This window comes from Chiloscyllium plagiosum, chromosome 3 (assembly GCF_004010195.1).
Source record: "Chiloscyllium plagiosum isolate BGI_BamShark_2017 chromosome 3, ASM401019v2, whole genome shotgun sequence".
NCBI lineage: Eukaryota > Metazoa > Chordata > Chondrichthyes > Orectolobiformes > Hemiscylliidae > Chiloscyllium > Chiloscyllium plagiosum.
The window spans coordinates 64417561-64439142 of NC_057712.1; the positions used below are offsets into that span (position 1 = coordinate 64417561).

The following is a 21582-nucleotide window of genomic DNA, read 5'->3' on the forward strand; positions in this document are numbered from 1 at the left end:
TTGAGAAGGCTACCCTAGTTATTGCATCTCAGATCTTGATTGAAGTGATGATTGTTACATTTCTTACACTACTGACAATGAACCCCAGTTAAGTAGTGTTTTTCAGTTTACCTGAAAATATTTTGCAGGTTTATTGAACTGCTCAGACTACAACTTGTAGTTGCAGGTATATATTTAAGCATCCTCATTCAGTGTTACTGCTGTACTGCACATGACAGTCTCCCATGCAATCTCATTACTTGAGGAGGGGTATAGTTGTGTCGAGGTAGCTTAGGAGGTTCCAGAGCTATACTGATTCCAGAGCTGAGGAGTTTGTCTTATGAAGAGATTGAACAGTTTATGCATATATTCTCTGGAGTTTAGAAAAATGAGGAACGATCTAACTGAGCTACACAGGATGCAAAAAAGGGTTGACGAAGTAGATGTAGAAAGGATGTTTCATCATCTGGGGAAATCTAGAACAAGAGGTCTGAGTACTAGGATAAGGAATAGCAGATTTAAAATAGAGATGAGGAAACATTATTTCTGTCAAAGGGTCGTAAATCTCTAGAATTCACAGTCCAGAGTGTAATGAATGTTGGGACATTGAGTAGATTTAAGAAGATTGTCGGATTTTTAAATTAGTAATGGATTGAAGGGTTATGGGAGTGGGTTGGCAAGTGGAATTAAGGCAGAGATAAGATTAGCCATGATCGTATCAAATAGTGGAGCAGGTTCCAAGTGCTGAATAATCTACTCCTGGTCCTAATCCTTATGTTTTTATAATGTATACAAATCGAAACTAGTGCTTTCAGCTTCAATTTCAAGGAATTCATCATCTCAGTGTTTTCAAAGTCATAAATTCAGCGCAGAGAAAGCCCTATGGCTGATTGAGTCTGTACAAACAATATCTACCGTAAAGGGGCACTAATCCCAATTTCCTCCACTTACCCCATATCCTTGAGTGTTATAATATTTCAAGTGCTCATCCAAATATTTTTTAAAAGGTTGCACAGTTTCTGGCGTCCACTATCTTTCCAGGCAGTGCACTCCAGATTCCCAGCACCCTCTGAGTGGATTTTCTTTCCTCAATTCCCCTCTGAAACTCCCACACTCTAAAATTTTGCTCCCTCATGACTGACCCCTCCTCAACCAAAGTGAACAAATGCTCTCTATTCACCGTCCATACTCCTCAATCTTATACACCTCAATCATGATCCCTTCAGCCTTCTCTGCTGAAAAGAAAACAATCAAAGCCTTTCTAGCCTCCCCATATAGTTCGATTTCATCATCTCAGGCAATATCTTGGTGAAAACTGAAAGAACTGCGCAGAGTCACAGAGATGTACTGCACAGAAACAGATCCTTCGGTCTAACCCGTTCATGCTGACCAGATACCCTAAATTAATCTAGTCCCATTTGCTCGGAATTGACCCATATCCCTCTAAACCCTTCCTATTCATATACCCATCCAGATGTCTTTTAAATGTTGTAATTGTACCAGCCCCCTCTACTTCCTCTGGCAGCTCATTCCATTCACACACACCACCCTGTGTGTGAAAAGTTTGCCCCTCAGGTCCCTTTTACACCTTTCCGCTCTCACCTTAAACCTATGCCATCTAGTTTTGGACTTCCCCACCCTGGGGAAAAGACCTTGCCCATTTATCCTATCCATGCCCCTCATTTTATAAACCTCTATAAGGTCACCCCTCAGCCTCTGACGCTCCAGAAAAAACAGTCCCAGACTACTCAGCCTCTACCTACAGCTCAAACCCTCCAACCCTGGCAATATGCTTGTAAATCTTTTCTGAACACAGTGTTAAACAAATTTTCCTGTAAGGACTTGAAATATATAAACTATAACTTCTAATTAACAGCCAGTTAACTTGGAGTCGTTCCACTGAAATTCCAAATAACCTAAATACCCTTGAACCTCAGTTATAATTACATTAGTATCAATTTCACTCAAATAAAACTAGAAAACCAGTCAGTTCCAAAGGACTTATAAATTACTGCAATCTGTCTTGTTCTTCCAGAAACCTGCTCTATTATGTAAAAAAAGTATGTAGCATTTATTTATATATCATGTCAAAGGTTGCCATCAAATTTAATATGGCCGAATTTGAGAATATTGAATTCAGCTAAATGATGTGGAAACTTGAAAAATCTGATGCAGAAGTTGACACAAAATTATGTAAATCATGACCAAGGATAGTGCTCATGACATTGAATTCAGTTAAAGGGCAAAAATGTAATTCTATTAACGAAACAACAGTAATCTTTTAAGCAGTGGCAAAATTATAATACAATTAGATGCAGAAACATAATCTGCATAGAATACAGAACGTGTAATTGCTCCAAATTGAACTAAGTGACTTCCTCAACGGAGTTTCAAAAACTGGAAATGATGAAAAAGAAAATTCAGATTCAAAGATGCATTAACTCAATCATCATGAAAGTTCAGAAGGATTAAAATTGATGTTGCATGGAAAATATGCCAGGATAGCAATTAAAAGGTATTAGGAAATAAGCAAATTATGAAAGCAAATTGTAAGTTGCATCTAACATTAAGTTATACAAAACACTTCAAATTTCAGTCTGATAATACATTTTCTAATAATCTTCTAAAAAGTCTCAAATTAAGATTCGGATTATACTCCATTTGGCAAATTTAATTTGACCGTATAGCTGAATTTGAAAAGCAACTATTGCTATATTGACGTTGGATCAAGAAGTCATTTTGCAACTAATCTAACATGAATCTGTAATGCTAATCAAAAACTGAAGCAAGCTATCCCTAATATGAGAAAATAATGAAATCACACTATGTAAATTCTAGAAGAAAACACCAATTTTACCAGGATACCAGAGTCCGCAAGGACACATTAGCCTTTCCACAAATATATTTACGTTAATAATGATCAGGAATGAGGTAAGGCTTACAAAGGATCTAAATGAGCAGGATGGACCCCAGCTAATGTAAGTATAGACTTACCAAACGTTTTCCTTCCATTGATGTGTCAGCTTGATCTTTGCAACCTCAAAGAATTCCTTAATTTCTCTTTCATATAACCTGGAAATATAGTCTACATAGTTCTTATTCAATCCTTCATCTATACAAATTACCAGAACAACCCTACTTTTGAGTACAAAACCATGTGGAATGTTTGTACACCTGACTATATTTCCAGACTAAGTAAAGCTTTCACAAAATTTGCTTCTTGTATTGCTAATAGCAATAGTTGGATCAATTCCAAGGATAAAAATTAAGAAATCACTAAAAAAAAAGCTTTTAAAGTGCTGAAAGACATTTAAGTAGTATTTAGACAAGCACTTGAAATGCCATAGCATGCAAAGATTTGAGCCATATGCTGGAAAATGGGATTAGAATAGATGCTTAATAATGAGTGCAGACACATTGGGCCAAAAGGGCCTCTTTCCACGCTGTTAAAAAAAACTTTATGACTCAATGACTTATATTTGGTGATTGGTGAGTTGTTCTGGAAACAGCAAAAGGTAAGAAGGGGCTAGGATGAGATGAAAGGGACACCATAAGGGTGGTGAACGTAGTTAATGAGCTGAGTTTGGCAAGATACAGCAAGAAATCTCTCAGGCTCACAGTGAAAGTCCTCCAAAAAGCTTGTCGCATTTACCCAAAGATCAAGAATCCAATTATAAACCAGCTCTGTTGCTCAAGCACAATGATTTGTTTCCCAGAAAGTTGACTAATATTACAATTCCAAGTCCAAAATGATTACTTACATTAAAATGATTTTCAGATATGGGTCTTGCTGGCAAGACCAACATTAATTGCCTATCCTTAGGAGCCCATGTAAACGTAGTGTTGGGCCACCTTCTTGAACTGCTGCAGTGTCTGGTGGAGAAATATAGTCTACCCCATCCCTGTCACCATCCCCACACAGATATAAAGAAGGAGTTTTAGATATCTAACCAAGTAATGATGAAAGAAAATATCTTTAAGTTAGGATTGGATGTAACTTTAAGGAATCAGGGAGTTGATGATATCCCCATACTGCTCTTGTCTTTCTAGGTGCTAGAGATCATGGTTTGGAAGATGCTCTTCAAGTAAGGGACCAGGAAAGAAAGCCATTAAAGGTGATTCTTAGTCTATGACAGGAGAGACAGAAATCAAATTAGTTGAAAGCAATCCCATCTGGACCAGACCAAGCTGGACAAATTCAGAGAGACATTGTAGGAGGGTAATGTCAAATACAGTTCATTCTGCTATAACATGCATTTCATTAATGCTAATTCATGTAACGTGACTGACACATTAGGAACACTGTTTCTAAAGCACAAACTTTTTGAATATGTGCTGGCTGTAAAGTGATTCTATCACCAACACTTTAAGCACTATTTCTTAAGCGCAAAAACGGAACCATAGGAGAACTAACTGTATAGTAAAAAACAACAATGGTCAAGAAGAATGCAGACAGATGTTTGCCTTTGCCACAACGACAAAGGATGTCACTTGTGACATTGATACAAGCCATTCTGGTAGTATGGCAGGGCAGAAAACTGACTCGAGAGGTTAACAAGTGACTTCAGATGAGCATGGATTTATGATACAATGCATCCAAGATCTTTGGAGAGGAAAGACAGATTGGAGATGTTTGCAAGGTTGCTGGGGTCGAGAGAACTGTGATGATGTCAGATTCAGATGAGAAGGGAACATGATTTGGAGAGAGAAGTACGATCAATACTTGTTCACTTTGGAGCCAGAAAGGGAAGTTATCTGGTCAGCAGTATGATGGGAATAGAATTGAATAAGTAGGAAGTATGTCACGTGGATCAGATTAGATCAGACAATGCATATGGGGAGATAGGAGAAAAACGAGAGAAGGAAATGCAATCACAAATTGTTGCAGGGTAAACCAAGAGAATTTTGGCCTGGTGGGCTCTGGGAAGGGAGGGAAATGGTAATAGCAGTTAATCGGATGATCTTACATCAATATGACAAAGACGTTCATAAGTTCCTTAGACCCGTTGGAGGAGAGGGGGAGACGAGTTCAAGGCGGACAGTTTGCAGTGCAGTAAAACAAAAGGGTTTATATTTGAAAAGAAAAGATATTAAAAGGTAATTGACAAAGTAGACATACAGCAGATGTTTCCTCTTTTGGACAATTTATAACAACATATTTTAGAATTGGAGTAGCAGATTTAAAACAGAGATAATGAGGAATTATTTCTCTCAAAGGGTTATGAATGTGTGGATTCTGGAAAGTGAAGTAATTTAAGGAAAAGATAGACAGATTTTTACTTAGCAATAGTCTGAAGGGTAATGGAGAGTGGCAGGAATGTGGAGTTGAAGCAAAGGTGAGATCAGCCATGATTGAATTGAACAGCAGAGCAGGCTCGAGAGGCAGAATTGCCTCCTCCTGTTCCTAGTTATTATGTTTATGCTTCTGAATAATCAGCAATATTTGAAGATGTCAATAGATCCTGATTGTGCTTTAAGTGGTCCAGCCAGATGTGATAGTGATTAACTGAAGATGTTGGTCATAAACATTCAAGGCTGTCCTTGTGGAGTTAAGGGAGCTTCCTTCACCACTGCAGATGACGGATTGGTCTTCCTGACAGTAAACCCAAAGAAAGCGATTGGCCCAGACAAACTCCCCAGCTTTGCATTTACTTTCTGTATGGACCAGCTGCCAGAGGCATTCGCTGACATCTTTAACCTTTCCTTGCTGCAATCTGAAGTCCCCATCTGCTTCAAAAAGACCACCATCATCCCAGTACCAAAGAAAACATATGCATCGTGCCTCAACAAGTACTGCCAGTGGCTCTGACCTCCATAATCATGAGGTGCTTTGAAAGGCTGGCCATGGCTCACATCAACTCTAGTCTTCCAGCCTGCCTCAATCCCATGAAATTTGTCTACCAATGTAACAGGTCAACAGCAGCTGCCATTTTGTTAGCCCTACACTCAACCCTGGAACATCTACATAACAAGGCCACCTGCGTCAGGCTCCTACTTATCGACTACAGCTTGGCCTCCAACACCATAATCCCTACCAGACTAATCTCAAAGCTCCAAGATCCAGGTCTCTGCTCTGCCCTCTGTGACTGAATCCTCAGCTTCTTGACCCACAGACTACAATCAGTGAAGATAGATAACTGCACCTCCTCCACGATAATCCTCAACACTGATGCCCTGCAGGATGCATTCTGAGCCCCCTTCTGTACTCCCCATATACCCAAATTCCATACAAGCACTAAATACAAATTTGCTGATGACACCACCATGGTAGGCTAGATGTCAAACAACGAGTCAGAATACAGGAAGGAGAAAGAGTGCTCTCTCAATGTCAGAAAAACAAAAGAACTGATCATTGACTTCAGGAAGAAAGGAGGAGGTCACACCCCTATCTACATCAAGGGAACTGGGGTGCAGAGTGTAGATGAGGTCTTAGGAGCGACAATAAACAACAATCTGTCCTGGATCTCTCATGTAGATGCAACGGTTAAGAAGGCACAACAATGCCTCTTCTTCCTCGAGGGCTTAGGAAATTCGGCATGTCCATAAGGAACCGCACCAACCTTTGCTGATGTACCACAGAAAGCATTCTATCCAAGTGCATAATGGCCTGGTAAGGCAACTGCTCCGCCCAGGACTGTAAGAAACTACAGAAAGTTGTATGCACAGCCCAGACCATCACGGTAGCCAATCTCCTACCCTTGGACTCCATTTAGACTTCTCATTGCTGCATAAAGGCTGCCAGTGTCATTCTTCCCAACCCAGTAATGCTCTCTTCTAACCTGTTACATTAGGCAGAAGATACAAAAGCTTAAACACATGCACCAACAGTTTTAAGAACAGCTTCTTTCCTGATGTTTTTAGACTGCTGAATGGACCTCTCTAACTTCAAATAATGTTGATCTTGCTTTGTGCATCTCCTCTGCAGCCGTAACCTTGGATGCCTCGCTCTGTCTAAGCATCCCTTGATCTGTATGTCCTTGTTTGCATGATCTGCCTGTACTGCTCACAAAACAAAACTCATCACTGTTCTTAGGTACTTGTGACCACAATAAATCAAATTAACTCAATAAAGGGTGATACTAAAAGGGAGAAGAAGCATTGAACTCAGGAGAGAAAGCATGCTAAGTGAAGAGGCTGAATGAGTTTGCTGTGAAGCTATCATTGTAAAATATTTTCTATACTTGGACAGCAGCAGAAAATGAGAATTTGAAAGGCCAGGTGAGGGAATCAGAACAACAAATGACATTTATAAAACTCCTCAAATGTAATAGAACATCCAAACAAGCCTTGCGGGAGCATTATAGAATGAATAAAAGTGAGGAATTAAGCTATAGATGATGATATCAGATTGGATGACCAAAAACTTGATCAAAGAGAAGTAGAGAGATGGAGAAGAAATGCATGGACAGTATTCCTAAACTTATAACCTCGGCTACTGGAGACATAGTCTTTGGCATTACAGCAATTAAAATCCAGGATGTAAAAATACCTGAAGAGCAGGAACACAGAGACCTGAGGGTTTTGGGGATGGAAGAGATTTTGGACATAGAGAGAGGTGAGGTCATGCAGGATTTGAAAACAAGGAAATTTTAAAATCAAGACATTGCTTAACACAGTGATCCAACTTAGGTCAGTAAATACAGGGTGACAGGGTAGGGGACTTGCTGCGCATTAAGACACTGGCAGTGGGGAGATGTGGATAACATCAAGTTTATGGAGGGCAGAGTATGGGAGACCAGGTAGGAGTGTGTTGGAATAGTAAAGTGTACAGGAGGTTTCAGCAGCAAATGAGCTTACAGAGGGGTAAAGGTGTTAGGAAGGTGGAAGTACCTGTAATAAAATATTTTTCATAAAACTATTCTTTGGCTTATAAGATCTCATTGTTGGAACAAAGTATTGTATGTTCTACCTCTGCTATACAGTACCAAGCTATGTTTTTCAAAAGGGACTGAATGTATGACATATCAAATGTAAACTAGAAGTATTTTTAAAGCCAGCTACACTATAATTGTGCATTGATCACATTTGCTTATATTTTAAATGCAATTATGTCATCACTATCATTGAAAAAGAGTAGTACCACCAAATCCAATACATATCACACTTCATGCCTACAGTCATGCTTTTCACAGAACAAGTGTAGAGCTCGATTAGCACAGTTTCTCACAATGTGAGCATCAGAATAACTCACTTCTCCTGGTTTAGCTAGTTCTATTATTCCTTGCATAAAGAGGGTTTTCAAGGTTTGTAGTTCAATGTGTTAGAAAAGCTTGTTTTGTTTAAGACCATTGACTGAACTCTAACAGAATGCAAAAGAAAGATCACAAATTTAGGAATTGGATAGTGCAGTGGGTTAGAGGCTGAATTTGCTTCTGTCCTGTTGATTGAATTGAAAAGCTCTTCTATTTGTATGCTATAAGGGTTCAGTGTAAAACAAGTATAGAAGACAGAAACTCAGTTCCAAATGCATTAGCACAAATTACCAGGCATTCAGATTTGTCAGATAAATGCTCGCTTGAGTAATAGATATGTAGTTTCAAGAACAAATACTTCCCTGAACCTCAAATTAAGTTACTATACTGGCTTAAAAATACCCAATATTTATGTTAAAAAATATTTTTCTTTACAAAATCTACATTGCTGAGATCCCTTACTGTAATGAAAACAAAAATAAACTGTTCATGTGATGTCAATTGATTTAGCATTCTCTAAAGATGAATATTCTAGCAAAACAAGTCCACACCTTCAGCAATGTCAGTCTTTCATCCATCTCAACTCCTTTTTCATTTTTGTAAGATACAGAAATAAAAGGACATACCTCATGTAAGGAAAGATTATGAACCAACACACATCTATTAAGGGTAGCATTCATTAAATGTTCTGTACAGCAGCAGCATTAAGAGACAGGTAACTCCAGATTTTTGTATTGGTTCTACTTATATACCTACTTGTGATTGATTGGAAATGTGATCTGACCTGGTGACGTAGTTTTGGTGCCCTTGATAATTTCATAAAGGTCAGGTGTGGTTTAAAAGCTTTGCTGTCTCCAGTTAAAATGCCATTTGCTTGGAACCTTGTCTTCACAGTCTCTGTGGAATAAACAGATTGAGATTTAGTTATTTCTGGATAAAACGTACATCTAATATGTCTCCTAACCTGTCTTTTGTCTGTCACAGCACAAAAATAATCAATAGTTTCAGGAAGAGTTGTATCAGTTACTTGGCTAAATAACCATGCATTAAATTAAGTAGAATATGCATTACATTCTGTAGGTCCATACATTTTTAATTATCATAACAGTTTTCCAAGAGATATTCAATACAAATCTGATTTCCTATCTGCAGAGATGCTCTGACAAGAAAGTGATCAGCATTTGTCTCGTCCTACTTCAGGCACTAAAAACATTGTAAACTCTGCAATTAATCATTTTTTCAAAATAAATAAATGCATTAACCCACAAAAGATTTGAGTTTTTTGTGGAAAGAATTTGTTTTTAATTGGAACCAAAGATCTTATGGAAAACATACTGCACTTTCTTTCGTACCCCACCCTTTCCCCCTCCCTACTTTCCCACTGCTATCCCCACCACCGCCACCACCACCATCACTAAGCAGCAGAAAACATCTACTTAATTCTTTCAATTGAAAATATGAACGATCAACAACACTACACAGAGGAATACACAGTATTGGTTATCCTAGAGGTAAATGCATTGACTTTATGTCTCTAAGGCCACAACAAAATAATTTGTATAGCGCCTTTAACATAATTAAGCATTATAAGGTGCTTGACAATGGGAAACTGACACTAACTATATGCTACAATATTAGAATAGACTTTGAAGTTGGGAATGAAGATTTAGATTTTAAGAGATGGTGTCTTCAAAGTGAAAAAATTAGTGAAGAGGTGGAACTATTTCGGGAGGGAATTCCAGAGGTTAAGGACTTGGCAGCTGAACATTATTCAATAAAAACTAGAATTAGAGGATTGAAGAATTTGTTGTAGAAATCTTGTGGGAGGAGAGAATGGTGTCTTCAAAGGAAAGGCACAAGGTGCAATAAGGTATGATATTCAAAGGAGGCAATAATGTATGACGTGCAAGAGTCCAGACCAAAGTGTGGACATTTAAGGAAACCTAAACACATAAGTAGAAAGCGGGCCATGCCACCAGTGCTTCATCCGGAGGCTCACTGATGATGTTACCTAGTATGGTGATGAAATGTCTGAAAACGAACCTTCCAGCACAGCAAGCAAACTTACATCCAAAGTGTGGTGTAATTTGATGATCAAGCCCCATCTCCAACATGCAGGAACAGTGGAAAGAGTAGCAGGAACAAGGCTTCTTTTGTGGAGAATATATCATCAACTCCCAAATCAGATTTCCAATAAGATTATATTGATGAAATTACCATCCACAGCAAGCTCATGAAGGGCAAGGAGCATGTTCACAAATGAATCAACTTTCTGAAGGAAGGAGTGGAATGGGGCACTGATAGTTGATCCTTTGGCAATCTACACAGACAGCAATGGAAGGGGGTGTTGAACAAGGAGGAGGTTAACAAGATTAGCCCTAATGGACACAGTGGGCAGGAAGAACAGGACGTGCATTTGTGGTTACTATTCAAAATGTAATTGTGCTGTTTGCCTCGATGGACCCTCCAGAGGATGCAAGGAGAAACACAGAAGGAAGGTGTAGGCTTATCGAAGAGGGAATCAAACCTGGGTATATGCATCATTTATCACAGAAAGAAAGACTTTATAAACTCGGATACAGCTATGACCTTATACAGCTGAAAATTAACACTTAAGGGACATTGCACAATAGCCCATAATTTGGCACATACTTGACAGGAATACTTAAGCAAAGACCAGCTAATGGAGGAAATGAAAAGGAAAAGAGAAATGCCACATTAGAGCCCTCCTGGGCTGGGAACTAAGACACAAATGTGTTGGGAAACAATATGGGGAATTTTACTCGCTGTTGGCTCAATTAATCCATCTGATGTTAAAATTTTTTTAACAATTGCTCGAGGATCATTGAGATGGGTGCAGAATGGATTATTTTTCCAACAGAAAAAGGATGCAGGTGTTCCCTCAAAATGTATTACACTTCTACATTTTATTCTCCCATCTCCAAAAATAATTTCCATAGCCCTCACTCATATGAATTGAGTATACATTTATTTACATATGCAATATCTGTGAAGTCAGAGGTCATTCTTGTTGATGTATTTAGCTTGCTGTAAATGACACAAGCCCTCGCATGATATCCTAGAATTAAGAAAGCTGAAGAGAAAAACATTCTGAGATCATGATTTAGGCTGTAAGCAACAGAACAAACTTCTTCAAAATAACATAATCAGCAGCAAAATAAAATAGTTCCCCAGTTTGAATTGTTTTTACAGAATATTTTCATTCAGGCTCTCTCCTTGGATGCAAATACAAATTATTGGACACAATACAAATCATTATCTCAAATGATACTGAACCTATCTTTCTAAAATAGCATAAGCATAACATTCATTGCATTTCTCCCTCAAGTCAAAAATAACTGCTGAACTGGAGCACAATGTTCAATTCCTAACTCCAGTACCATTGAAGTTTGACCAACAACACAAAAAGTATTATTTCTCCAGATACAATAAAGCTAGCAAACAAAGATAAACCACTCAGCTCAACAATAAATTCACTGGAAGTACCATCTGGACAATGAAGGAAATCACAGAGCAAATAATGGTCAACTAAAAACCATCTCTTCTTAATGTGTTTCATCAGAGAAAAATATTTACAGGGAATGAATATGCGATTTGTTCAACTGGATATGAACCCATGGATGTCACCTGCATTATAATTTTGTGCTGCATACCAATTGTGGGGCAATAAACATTTAAAATGACTGTTAGTTTTTCACACTTAGATAATTAAAATAAAGAGTTACAGCTAACACTAAAATCCTCTACTCATCTCACACAATTAAACTCAAAGTCAAACCCAACAGATAATCATAATCATAACTGATTCTGCATAATGAATAGTTGTATTTGTGCTTGTGATGTTTTTGCCTTACTACTTACATTTGCTATTCATGATATTAAAATATTCCTGTGGAAAAAAAACTTTTATGTGAATGAAGCCCAGCAGCCATATGTCCATAATTTTGTCAATTAAAAACTCCCTGTTAAGACTGTAATCTCTCATGGACAAAAAAGCATGTTAGTTACATAACACAATACAAGCTCACTGCTTATGCAACACAAATTTCCTATTTCAAATGAAGCTTGGAGAATGTTTTCTTTTTTCCAAATTCCAGTCATCTCTCTCTCTCTCTCACACACACACACACACGTCCATCTTCCATATGTGTTTCAATTTGGTATTAAAATCCTCATTTCATGTTCTATTTTAAAAGTTAATATAAATTGTGTTAGCTGTTTCCTTCTCTTTTGTCACCACTTGCCCCTGACCTCCAGAAAAAGCATAGCAGCTTCAATTCACACTTGAAGTGTTGGCTACTTCAATACACTATACAAGAAACTTCGGAAGGTTAATGACCACAACTGGATCTGCACTCTGTATACTAATTACTGCGATTCAAAAGGTGGAATTTCATAATTATACAGGCTATATCAATTCTGTGACATAGATCAATAAGTGAAATAAATTTCAATGATACAGAACACACACATCCATTGTGCTGCACATTCTTCCACAAATAATATCATGGTACAATATTATTATCACATCCTCCAGAGATCTTATACATCCATAAATCTCTTGGTCTGTAATTCTTAGGAATGGAATTTGATTCTGGTGTAAAACTTGTTTAACCAATATCTTACTATGTTTTCTTTTTTTTTGTTTTACATGTGCATGTACAATTACTGAAATAAAACTGTCAAACTGAAAGAAAATGTCTGATGACCAGTGAAGTTAAATGACTCCAGCATTGACTCCAGCACAATATATGCCTCACACTATATGTGTAATTTTTGATAAGGAGAACTTTTTAATTAGAACAGATATGAAGCAACAACAAATATTAACCAAAGGAATCAACAATGTTCTTAACACATAACATATCTGCCTCTCACACAGGAAGTCAGATCAAATATCGAGGAGCACAGATTTAAGGTAAGAGGCAGAAGGTTTAGAGGCGATGTGCAGAAAACCATTCTTCATGGAGATAGTGGTGGATATCTAGACCTCACCGCTTGCAAGGTCGGTAGCGGGAGAAACCCTCATAACATTTAAGAAATAGTTAGATGTGCATTTGTGCTGCATAAGACTATGGGTCAAGTGCTGGAAAATGGGATTAAAGTAGATAGGTGGTTGTTTTTGACTGGTGCAGACACAATTGGCCAAAGGACCTTTTTCCTTGCTGTCAATCTCTATGACTATGAATATTCAAGTGGGTAGAACAATGGAATATTAAATTTGGCACAGAAGAGTAGAAAGTACACTTCAGCAGTCATTTACGCATGTTGGTGATAAAGTGACATTTGAACATAAAGACCAAAGGCCCCATGAACATACTTCCTCAATCATCAAGATTGTGACTAATTTGATTGTGGTCTTAATTTCACTTTTCTACTTGACCTTATACACCCTTGTAGGTCAAAAATCTATCTAACCAAGCTTTGAATATATTCAATGACTCCACCTCCACTGCTCTGTCTGGAGGAAAATTCCATAGATTACTGAATTTTACCAAAAAATCAAGAGGAAACTGCATCTTCAACAGGAGACAGCTCATATTTGAATGGTACACCCAGATCTACATTCACCCAAAGGGGGAGACATCCTTTCTACACAAGCAGCTACTGCTCCTCAGATGCTGCCTGAACTGCTGTGCTCTTCCAGCACCACTAATCCAGAATCTGGTTTCCAGCATCTGTAGTCATTGTTTTTACCTTTCTACACAACCAGCCAATATAGAGACAAAGCCAATGGAGTTTTGAACTATAGAGCCAAAATACTAGAATATAATTTAAAGGAGGTGGTAAGCAAGCTGTATGAACTCTGGGCATGTTGCATGTGCAGTACTGTGTTGAATTCTAATTTAATCAATTCTAATTATAGAGACAACAAGGAAAAATTCTAAAAGTCATAAACAGTTCAGAACGAGGCACAAGTTTAATCTATTCTGTCAAAACTCTGATGTTATAGTGAAAGGTTGGAATAACTTCAGATTTTCAGCCTTGAAAGGAATGTCTACAGGTGGTCTGACAGATGTGTGAAAAAAAAGGTAAGGTCACCCAAGTCCTACTGGACTATAGGGCTGCTTCCTCATTAGTTAGAGACAAAGGGTCACCATACCCTAGGCGAGGGGAAAGACTGAGGACAGTCCTTTGTGGTAAGCCAGTGCGAGAATTGAAACCACATTGCTGCATCACAAACCAGCCTTCCGGTCAAATGAGCTAATCAATCCCCACACAGGTATATAATATAGGAAACAGTATACAGAAAGATCTATCAAGATTGCTTTCAATTAAATTACATAAGTAACACCAGAGCAAAAATACTTAAATTCATAAGGGAAATTTAGAACTGAAAAAAGAACATAAAAATCAAGGAGCAGGAATAGGCCATCAAGCTTGCTCTGCCATTCAGTAAGATCTTGGCTGAATTCCTAAAACTCCACATTCAAGAAGTATTCTTCTCCTGTGAAATCTACAAGTAGAGAGGTTAGGCATCCTTAGCTCCTCTCAGGATCCACAAAAGTCATGCATAAATAAAAAAATATGGTACAGATTTTGGAAACCGTAAATTTTCCTGTCTTCCTTCCTGTCAGAAAAATATGACACAGAAAAACTATCAAGTAACAGCTAGGGCATTGTAAACCACGACAAAGTGCAGGTAAATGGGATTAGTATAGTTTGGTATTTGTTGGTCAGCTTTGACATGTTGGGCTGAAGGGCTTATTCTGAAAATAAGACAAATAAGTGTATTACCTCTGTCTTGCAATGAAGTCAATGCCCCTGAATATCCCATAACCAAGCCGTCTGAGAATTCTTCATTTTGTTAGTCTGAACTTTATATTTTATTCAGTCTTTTCAAGCTAACAAATTTGCAGCTAAAGACCTGAAGTGGAATTCCAAATAAATAGCCTCAAATTCTGTAAAACCACCTAATGAATGTTGCATGCTTCCAGGACATGTGCCTCCCTTAATCTACAATGAGAAATATAATTGAGAAAATCATATTCATTACCATGGGTGCATTCACCAGTAATGTAAGGAGCAGAGAAGAGCTAAAAACTGGTAAAGATGTGAGTGAGAACCATGTAAGGTACAAAATTAGATGAAGTTTCAGTGCAGACCTCAAAGCTATTGAGTACACTTTATTGGCAATGTTTGAGAAGATTTGTAGCTCAGGTTGATAATAAGTATGTAATTTAGCTCGCTGAGTTTGAAGGTTTGTTTTCAGACGTTTTGTCACCATGACTAGGTAACATCATCAGTGACAGTCTCCGGTGAAGCACTGGTGGTATGTCCCGCCTCTCTATTTGTAGTTCTAGGTTTCTTAAGATGGGTGATGTCATTTCCGGTTCTTTTTTTTTTCAAGAGAAGGTTGATAGGATCTAAATCGATGTATTTATTGATGGAGTTCTAGTTAGAATGCCATGCCTCTAAGAGTTCTTGTGCATGTCTTTGTTTTGCCTGTCCTAGGATGTGTGTGTTGTCCCAGTCAAAGTGATGTCCTTCTTTGTCTGTATGTATAGAAACTAGTGATAGTCGGTTGTATCTTTTAGTGGCTAATTGGTGTTCATGTATTGCTATGAAGATGTGGGTGAACTTCACCTTTTAAGAGAATTAAAAGCTAGCAGTGACAGCACCAAGTGTTCTCAATAAGACACAATGTAACTTGTATTCCAGCCACTGGAGTAGCTGGTTGCCTGACAATGACAAAAAAAACAGACTCAAATTAGGCCAATCAGTTTAAATTATTCCCCGAAAAATACCAAATTCCAATCAAGTTTGAATTGAGTATATTGACAATCTCAAAAGCCAATGACACAATCCATTGTTCTGGGGTATAAGACGGGGGGAACAATTGAACAGTTGGAGGAGAACTGCCCCGCTACCAGCATGTAAAGACTGTCTGAAAAATAGCTCTCTTAAAAGTACCTTTATCGATCAGTAACCTGTGACGCAGAAATTCCTAAGAAGAAGAAAAGATAACACAGGAAGATCCAAATAGAGGAACCAAAAGCTGCCTGGTTTTGAGATAAGAAGTTTTGTTTTGTAAATTTAATTGGGAGTTTTATCGAACTAGTATTATAGAAGGGAAGGTAAAGGATAGGTTCGAGTAAGGACTTGAGAATAGTTGTTAGTTAATCATTTTCTGTTATACTTTAAGAAATAAAGTCGTTCATTTTTACTTTAAATAATTCTTAGCACTCAAATTTTTATAGATTACTGCTCGGGATAGACCTTTTCTGTGTTGTTGGTTTTACATTAAGCAGGAGGGTTTACCCAGTGTTGTAGCAGTAACCTGATGGCAAGTTTCCTGCTTGTTTGTCCGATGTAGTGCTGTTTTACAGTTCTTGCATGGTATTTTGTAAATGACGTTAGTTTTGTGGTAGTATCTAATGGATCCTTTAGGATCATTAGTCACTGTTTAAGTGTGTTGGTAGGTTTATGGGCGACCATGATGCTAAGGGATCTGAGTAGTCTGGAAGTCATTTCTGATATGTCTTTAATGTAAGGTAATGTGGCAATAGTTTTTGGTTACGTTGTGTCTGCTTGTTTGGGTTTATTTTTGAGGAATTGGCGGATTGTGTTTATTGGGTACCCGTGTTTTTTCTTGAAAACGTTGTATAGATATTTTTTCTTCTACAGTTTGTAGTTCTTGGGTGCTGCAGTCTGATGTAGTTTGTTCAAATAATGTCTTGATGCAGCTCCGTTTGTGGGTGTTGGGGTGATTGCTTCTGAAGTTAAACGTTATAAAGAAAATTGCGCAATAGCCACACCACTTAAACTAATGCATACGGAATGGCATTATAGCTAATAGGTAAGGAAAGTTCGCATTCTGCAAATAATGGTCTAAATTCTTCAATCATGTTAAAGCTAATTTGTGTTGAAGAAACACACGTTATAGCGGAACCGACTGTACTGAAAAGAAATAATTAGAATTTTTTAAAAAGACAACTCATTAATCATGGCAGACTTTAATCTTCATATGGACTAGGCAAATCAAGGAACCCTATTTTTCAGGATCCTTATGTGACCGTTTCCTAGGGCATCGTGGAACAACTATGAATAATACTATTCTAGATCTTGCATTAATGTGACGAGGCAATTTGTAACCTCATTGTAAATGACACTTTGCAAAAAAAAAATCATAATACAAGTGATTCATATTAAGTTCGAAAGGGATGTACTCCAGTCCAAAGTACCAATTTTGAACTTAAGCAAAATTAATTACATTGTACTATGGGAAAAGCAGGGCATGGCCAATTGGGTATCTCGACTAAAAGGTATAGTGATAAGTACAGAGTGGGAAACACTTAAAGAAAAGCTTTTCAAAAATACATTCTATTATAAAACAATAAGTAAGCCAGAACTACAGACTTGTCGCTCACAAGGGTTCAGATGATAGTATTAGGTGTAAAAAAGACATGTAATGTTCAAAGAACAGAAGTGAGCCTGAGAATTGAGAAAGTTTTAGAGACAAGGACAAGCAAAAAGATTGATAAGAAAGGGGAAAACAAAAGACTAAACTAGCCAAGAGTATAAAAATACAGACTACAAGCTTTTACTAGTATATAAAATGAATAAAAATTCAATTTTGCCCTTTAGGAGGTGGAGAAAAATGTTACATGGATTGAGGAAATGGCATAGACATGGATTAAATACTTTGTATTTACTTTAGAGTAGCAAGAACAAATTATATACCAGAAATAGATAGTTATCCAAGGACTAAAGTGAGGAACTTCAAGTAATTTCAGTACCAGTGACATGAGTATTACTTACTTTCAGAAAAGGTAAAAAAAGAAAACTTGAAGGGAATGAAATCTGACAAATTCTCAGGGACCCAATGGCCTTCACCATAGGTTTCTCAGGGACCCAATGGCCTTCACCAGAGGGTTCTCAGGGACCCAATGGCCTTCACCATAGGGTTCTGAAAGAAATATCTGCAGAGACAGTGAATACAATGGTTAGAACTTTCCAAAGTTTCCTAGATTCTAGAACAATCCAGCAGAGTGGTCATTAGAAAATATATTTCCACTTTTCAAGAAAAGTGAATGAAAACAAGTAACTACAGGCCAGTTGGCCTGGCAACAGACAAAACTAAAATCTATTATTAATTTAGCTGTACAGAACTTGAGAACCACTGAAAAAAAAACCATCTTGCTGAAGCTAATGGTGAAGAATAAATCTTTTTATATTTCTGTATTTTTGATTGAGGACCGAAATGGAAAATAAAGCCCTCTAAAAATCAAGGATTGTAAAAGGATTACAGCACACTTTAAAAACAGTGAAGCTGACTCTCATTGCAAGTACTGTTTATACAGCTGCTTGTTCAAGCAGTGGTGGTAGACTGGTTACAGACAAGTTGGAGCCCAGGGATGTGTAAGAATGGAGCTTTGATTGGCAACTAGTAACTGAGTTGTTGTAGATTAATGACCAGTTACCATTGACAAAGATCTCCTGCCTGCCAATAACAATGTGATTGTTTCCATGTTAGTTGAACAGTTTTGGGGGGCTGTGAAAGTTTTAGCAGAAACCAATCAGACTACTCGATAAGAGGGACTGTTTTGGACTGTAGCAAAATAGCCAGCTTATTTCCCATTTTCAGTTGCTGTAAGCTATGACTTTTAATTGAGAAGTCAAAGATCTTTACATGTGCGAACCAATAACTGTATCCCTGTAAATAGATGGAAGTATCTGGAGACGGAGTATCAACAAGCAGCATTCTGATCAGCACAAGAATTATTTCAGCAAATCCTGTGGACTGGTACACCTAACTACCTTTCCAGTCATTCTCTTCACTCATAACATCCATGTTGTGCTTCTTGTCTGTGTTAGAGGGGGAGTTTATAATGAGGTTAGAGTTCTAACTAATAGAGTTATTTATTGACAGTTCATGATTACTGTAGTTAGAACTTGTAATAAATAGCAATTCTTATCAAGTGCAAAAATCTGGTCCTTACTTTGTCAACCTGGGTCTGAATGTCAGATAAATTGGGGAATTCTTTTTACAAGTAGCTTACCTCTATGACAACTCCAGGAATAGAGGAGCTTGATTTCCAGCACACTACCCAGTTATAAGTACCATTATTGTCTTGCACAGTTTACAGCAATTTGCAAGAACTATGAAAGTGAAGGGAAAACACCACTGACACTACAATGAAAGGGGAGTGCTGATTGGTAAGCAATTGGAAACTAAATAGTGAAGGTTCACTAGATTGATTTGTGAGATGAGGATTGTCCCATGATGAGAAGCTGAAGAATTAGGAGCTAAACTCTTCAGTTTAGAAGAGTGAGAGGTGATTTCATTGAAACATAGGTGATTTTCAAGGGGCTTATTAGAGCAAGAAGTCCCAAGTGATTGACTCCTTCATCTAAGATGAGAAACTTCTCTACTCAGAGGGTTGAGAATCTAAGAATTCATTACACCAGAAGATTGTGGATATTCCATTGTTGAATATATTCAAGGTTGAGATGGACAAACCTTTTGTCTCTCAAAGAGTAGGAAAATGGAGTGAAGAGTGAAAAATCAGCAATAATCATACTGAATGGCAAAGTAGTTTAAGAGTCTATTCCTGCTTCTTCTACATTTTTGTAAATTCAAAATATTACTTTTAGAATTGACCTAAAATTTTATATTAAGTATTATTATGGAATTATTATTAATGGAATAGTATTATATGTATTTGGACATAAATCATAAATCAACGCATAAATCATAAATCAACACAGTTGATATTTATACAAACTGGAAACATCATTGAACCAGCCAACAGGTCAGTCTTCAATTCTATTAAAGCTATGTACGCAGGCCAGGACACTTCTAAATACAGCAAAACAAGATTCAAACCTTTTATTAACTAGTACCTATGTAAAAACAAAAACTAATGTAAGGCAGGGGTATACATATCACTGTTCTACTTAATTTGCAGAATAAACTATTTAAATCATAATGCAACTTTGTCTTAAATAAAACTTAGCAGCAGAGAGCCTTCCCACTCGCACTCTCAACCGACAACTTGGATATCATGATAACACAGTAAACTTCAGGTATTTCAGGTAAATATATTTTGTTGATTTATTGAGAACGCTGGTTAAAACAAAGTTTTCTGACATAAAAGGTAAATTTTACATAGAAGTAACAAATAAAGTCCAATACAACTGGGATCAAACCAAGGCTAAGGTGCCAACCTTATAAATATCAATCAATCCTGCAATGATTAACGAAAATGCACATTGTATGACCTTCTAATTCTGACTGGAAATGTAGACGGTTAGCATCATAATAAGCCAAAATATTGGTTGGCATAGTGCTTATGTAAAAACATAAATATTCAGGAGTTATTGCAAAATTGCTGCAAGATTGAAGGAGGCAAACTTAAGGAATAAACTCGCAGGAGTTAGTCTAAAATGATAATGTGAAGGTGTTGGTGTTGGATTGGGGTTAAAAATCACACAGCATCAGATTAAAGTCCTACAGGTTTACTTGGGAGTACTAGCTTTGCGAGTGCAGCTCCTTCATCAGGTAGCTGTGGAGCAGGATAAGACACAGCATTTACAGCAAAAGGTCACTGTGTTTTGCAACTGAAATGATAGATTGCTGTTAAGCCTTTCATCGTTTAAAATGGGATGCAGGCTTCGATTCATTAATATGTAAATCCCAGAACATTTTCCAAATCACATTCTCAAGATAACTTAAGGTTATATAAAAAAAAGGTGACAGCTCAGACAATGCATTAAAGATGTGAGGTTAGAGTCTGTGTGTATCCCAATCTTGAGTCAGACTGGTTCTATTTCCAAAGTAGGAATTTATAAAACGTTACATGGATTGACTGCCCACATTAACAGCCCCCAGATTGTGTGCTTATTGAACAAAATAGAATGTATCTGCAAATACAAATTCACCCCGCATACTTAAGTATGTGTTTGTATGTCCAATGTGTGCAGGAGGGTTTCCTGACACAATATGTAGATAGGCCAACAAGAGGTGAGGCCATACTGGATTTGGTTCTGGGTAATGAACCAGGCCAGGTGTTAGAATTAGAGGTAGGTGAGCACTTTGGGGACAGTGACCACAATTCGGTGACCTTTACTCTAGTGATGGAGAGGGATAAGTGTGCACTACAGGGCAAGAGTTATAGATGGGGGCAGGGAAATTATGATGCTGTGAGGCATGACTTAGGATGTGTGGCTTGGAAAAGTAAGCTTCAAGACAAGGGCGTAACTGATATGTGGAGCTGGTTCAAGGAGCAACTATTGAGTGTCCTTGATAAGTATGTACCCGTCAGGCAGGGAGGAAAGGGTCGTGTGAGGGAGCCGTGGTTTAATAAGGAATTGGAATCCCTTGTTAAATGGAAGAGGGCGGCCTATATAAAGATGAGGCGTGAAGGTTCAATGGGGGCGATTGAGA

At 37.7% G+C, this 21582-nt stretch overlaps 1 protein-coding gene across 7 annotated transcripts in view; it reads right to left on the reverse strand.

The window, feature by feature from the left end:
- Positions 1-21582, reverse strand: part of LOC122544271 (A-kinase anchor protein 7-like) — a 192948-nt gene that overhangs the window by 125271 nt on the left and 46095 nt on the right. For all 7 annotated transcript variants that reach the window (XM_043683364.1, XM_043683354.1, XM_043683346.1 and 4 more), the window contains exon 6: positions 8956-9068. In XM_043683364.1, coding sequence (XP_043539299.1) covers positions 8956-9068 — 113 coding nt within the window. The remainder of the gene's footprint in view (positions 1-8955; positions 9069-21582) is intronic.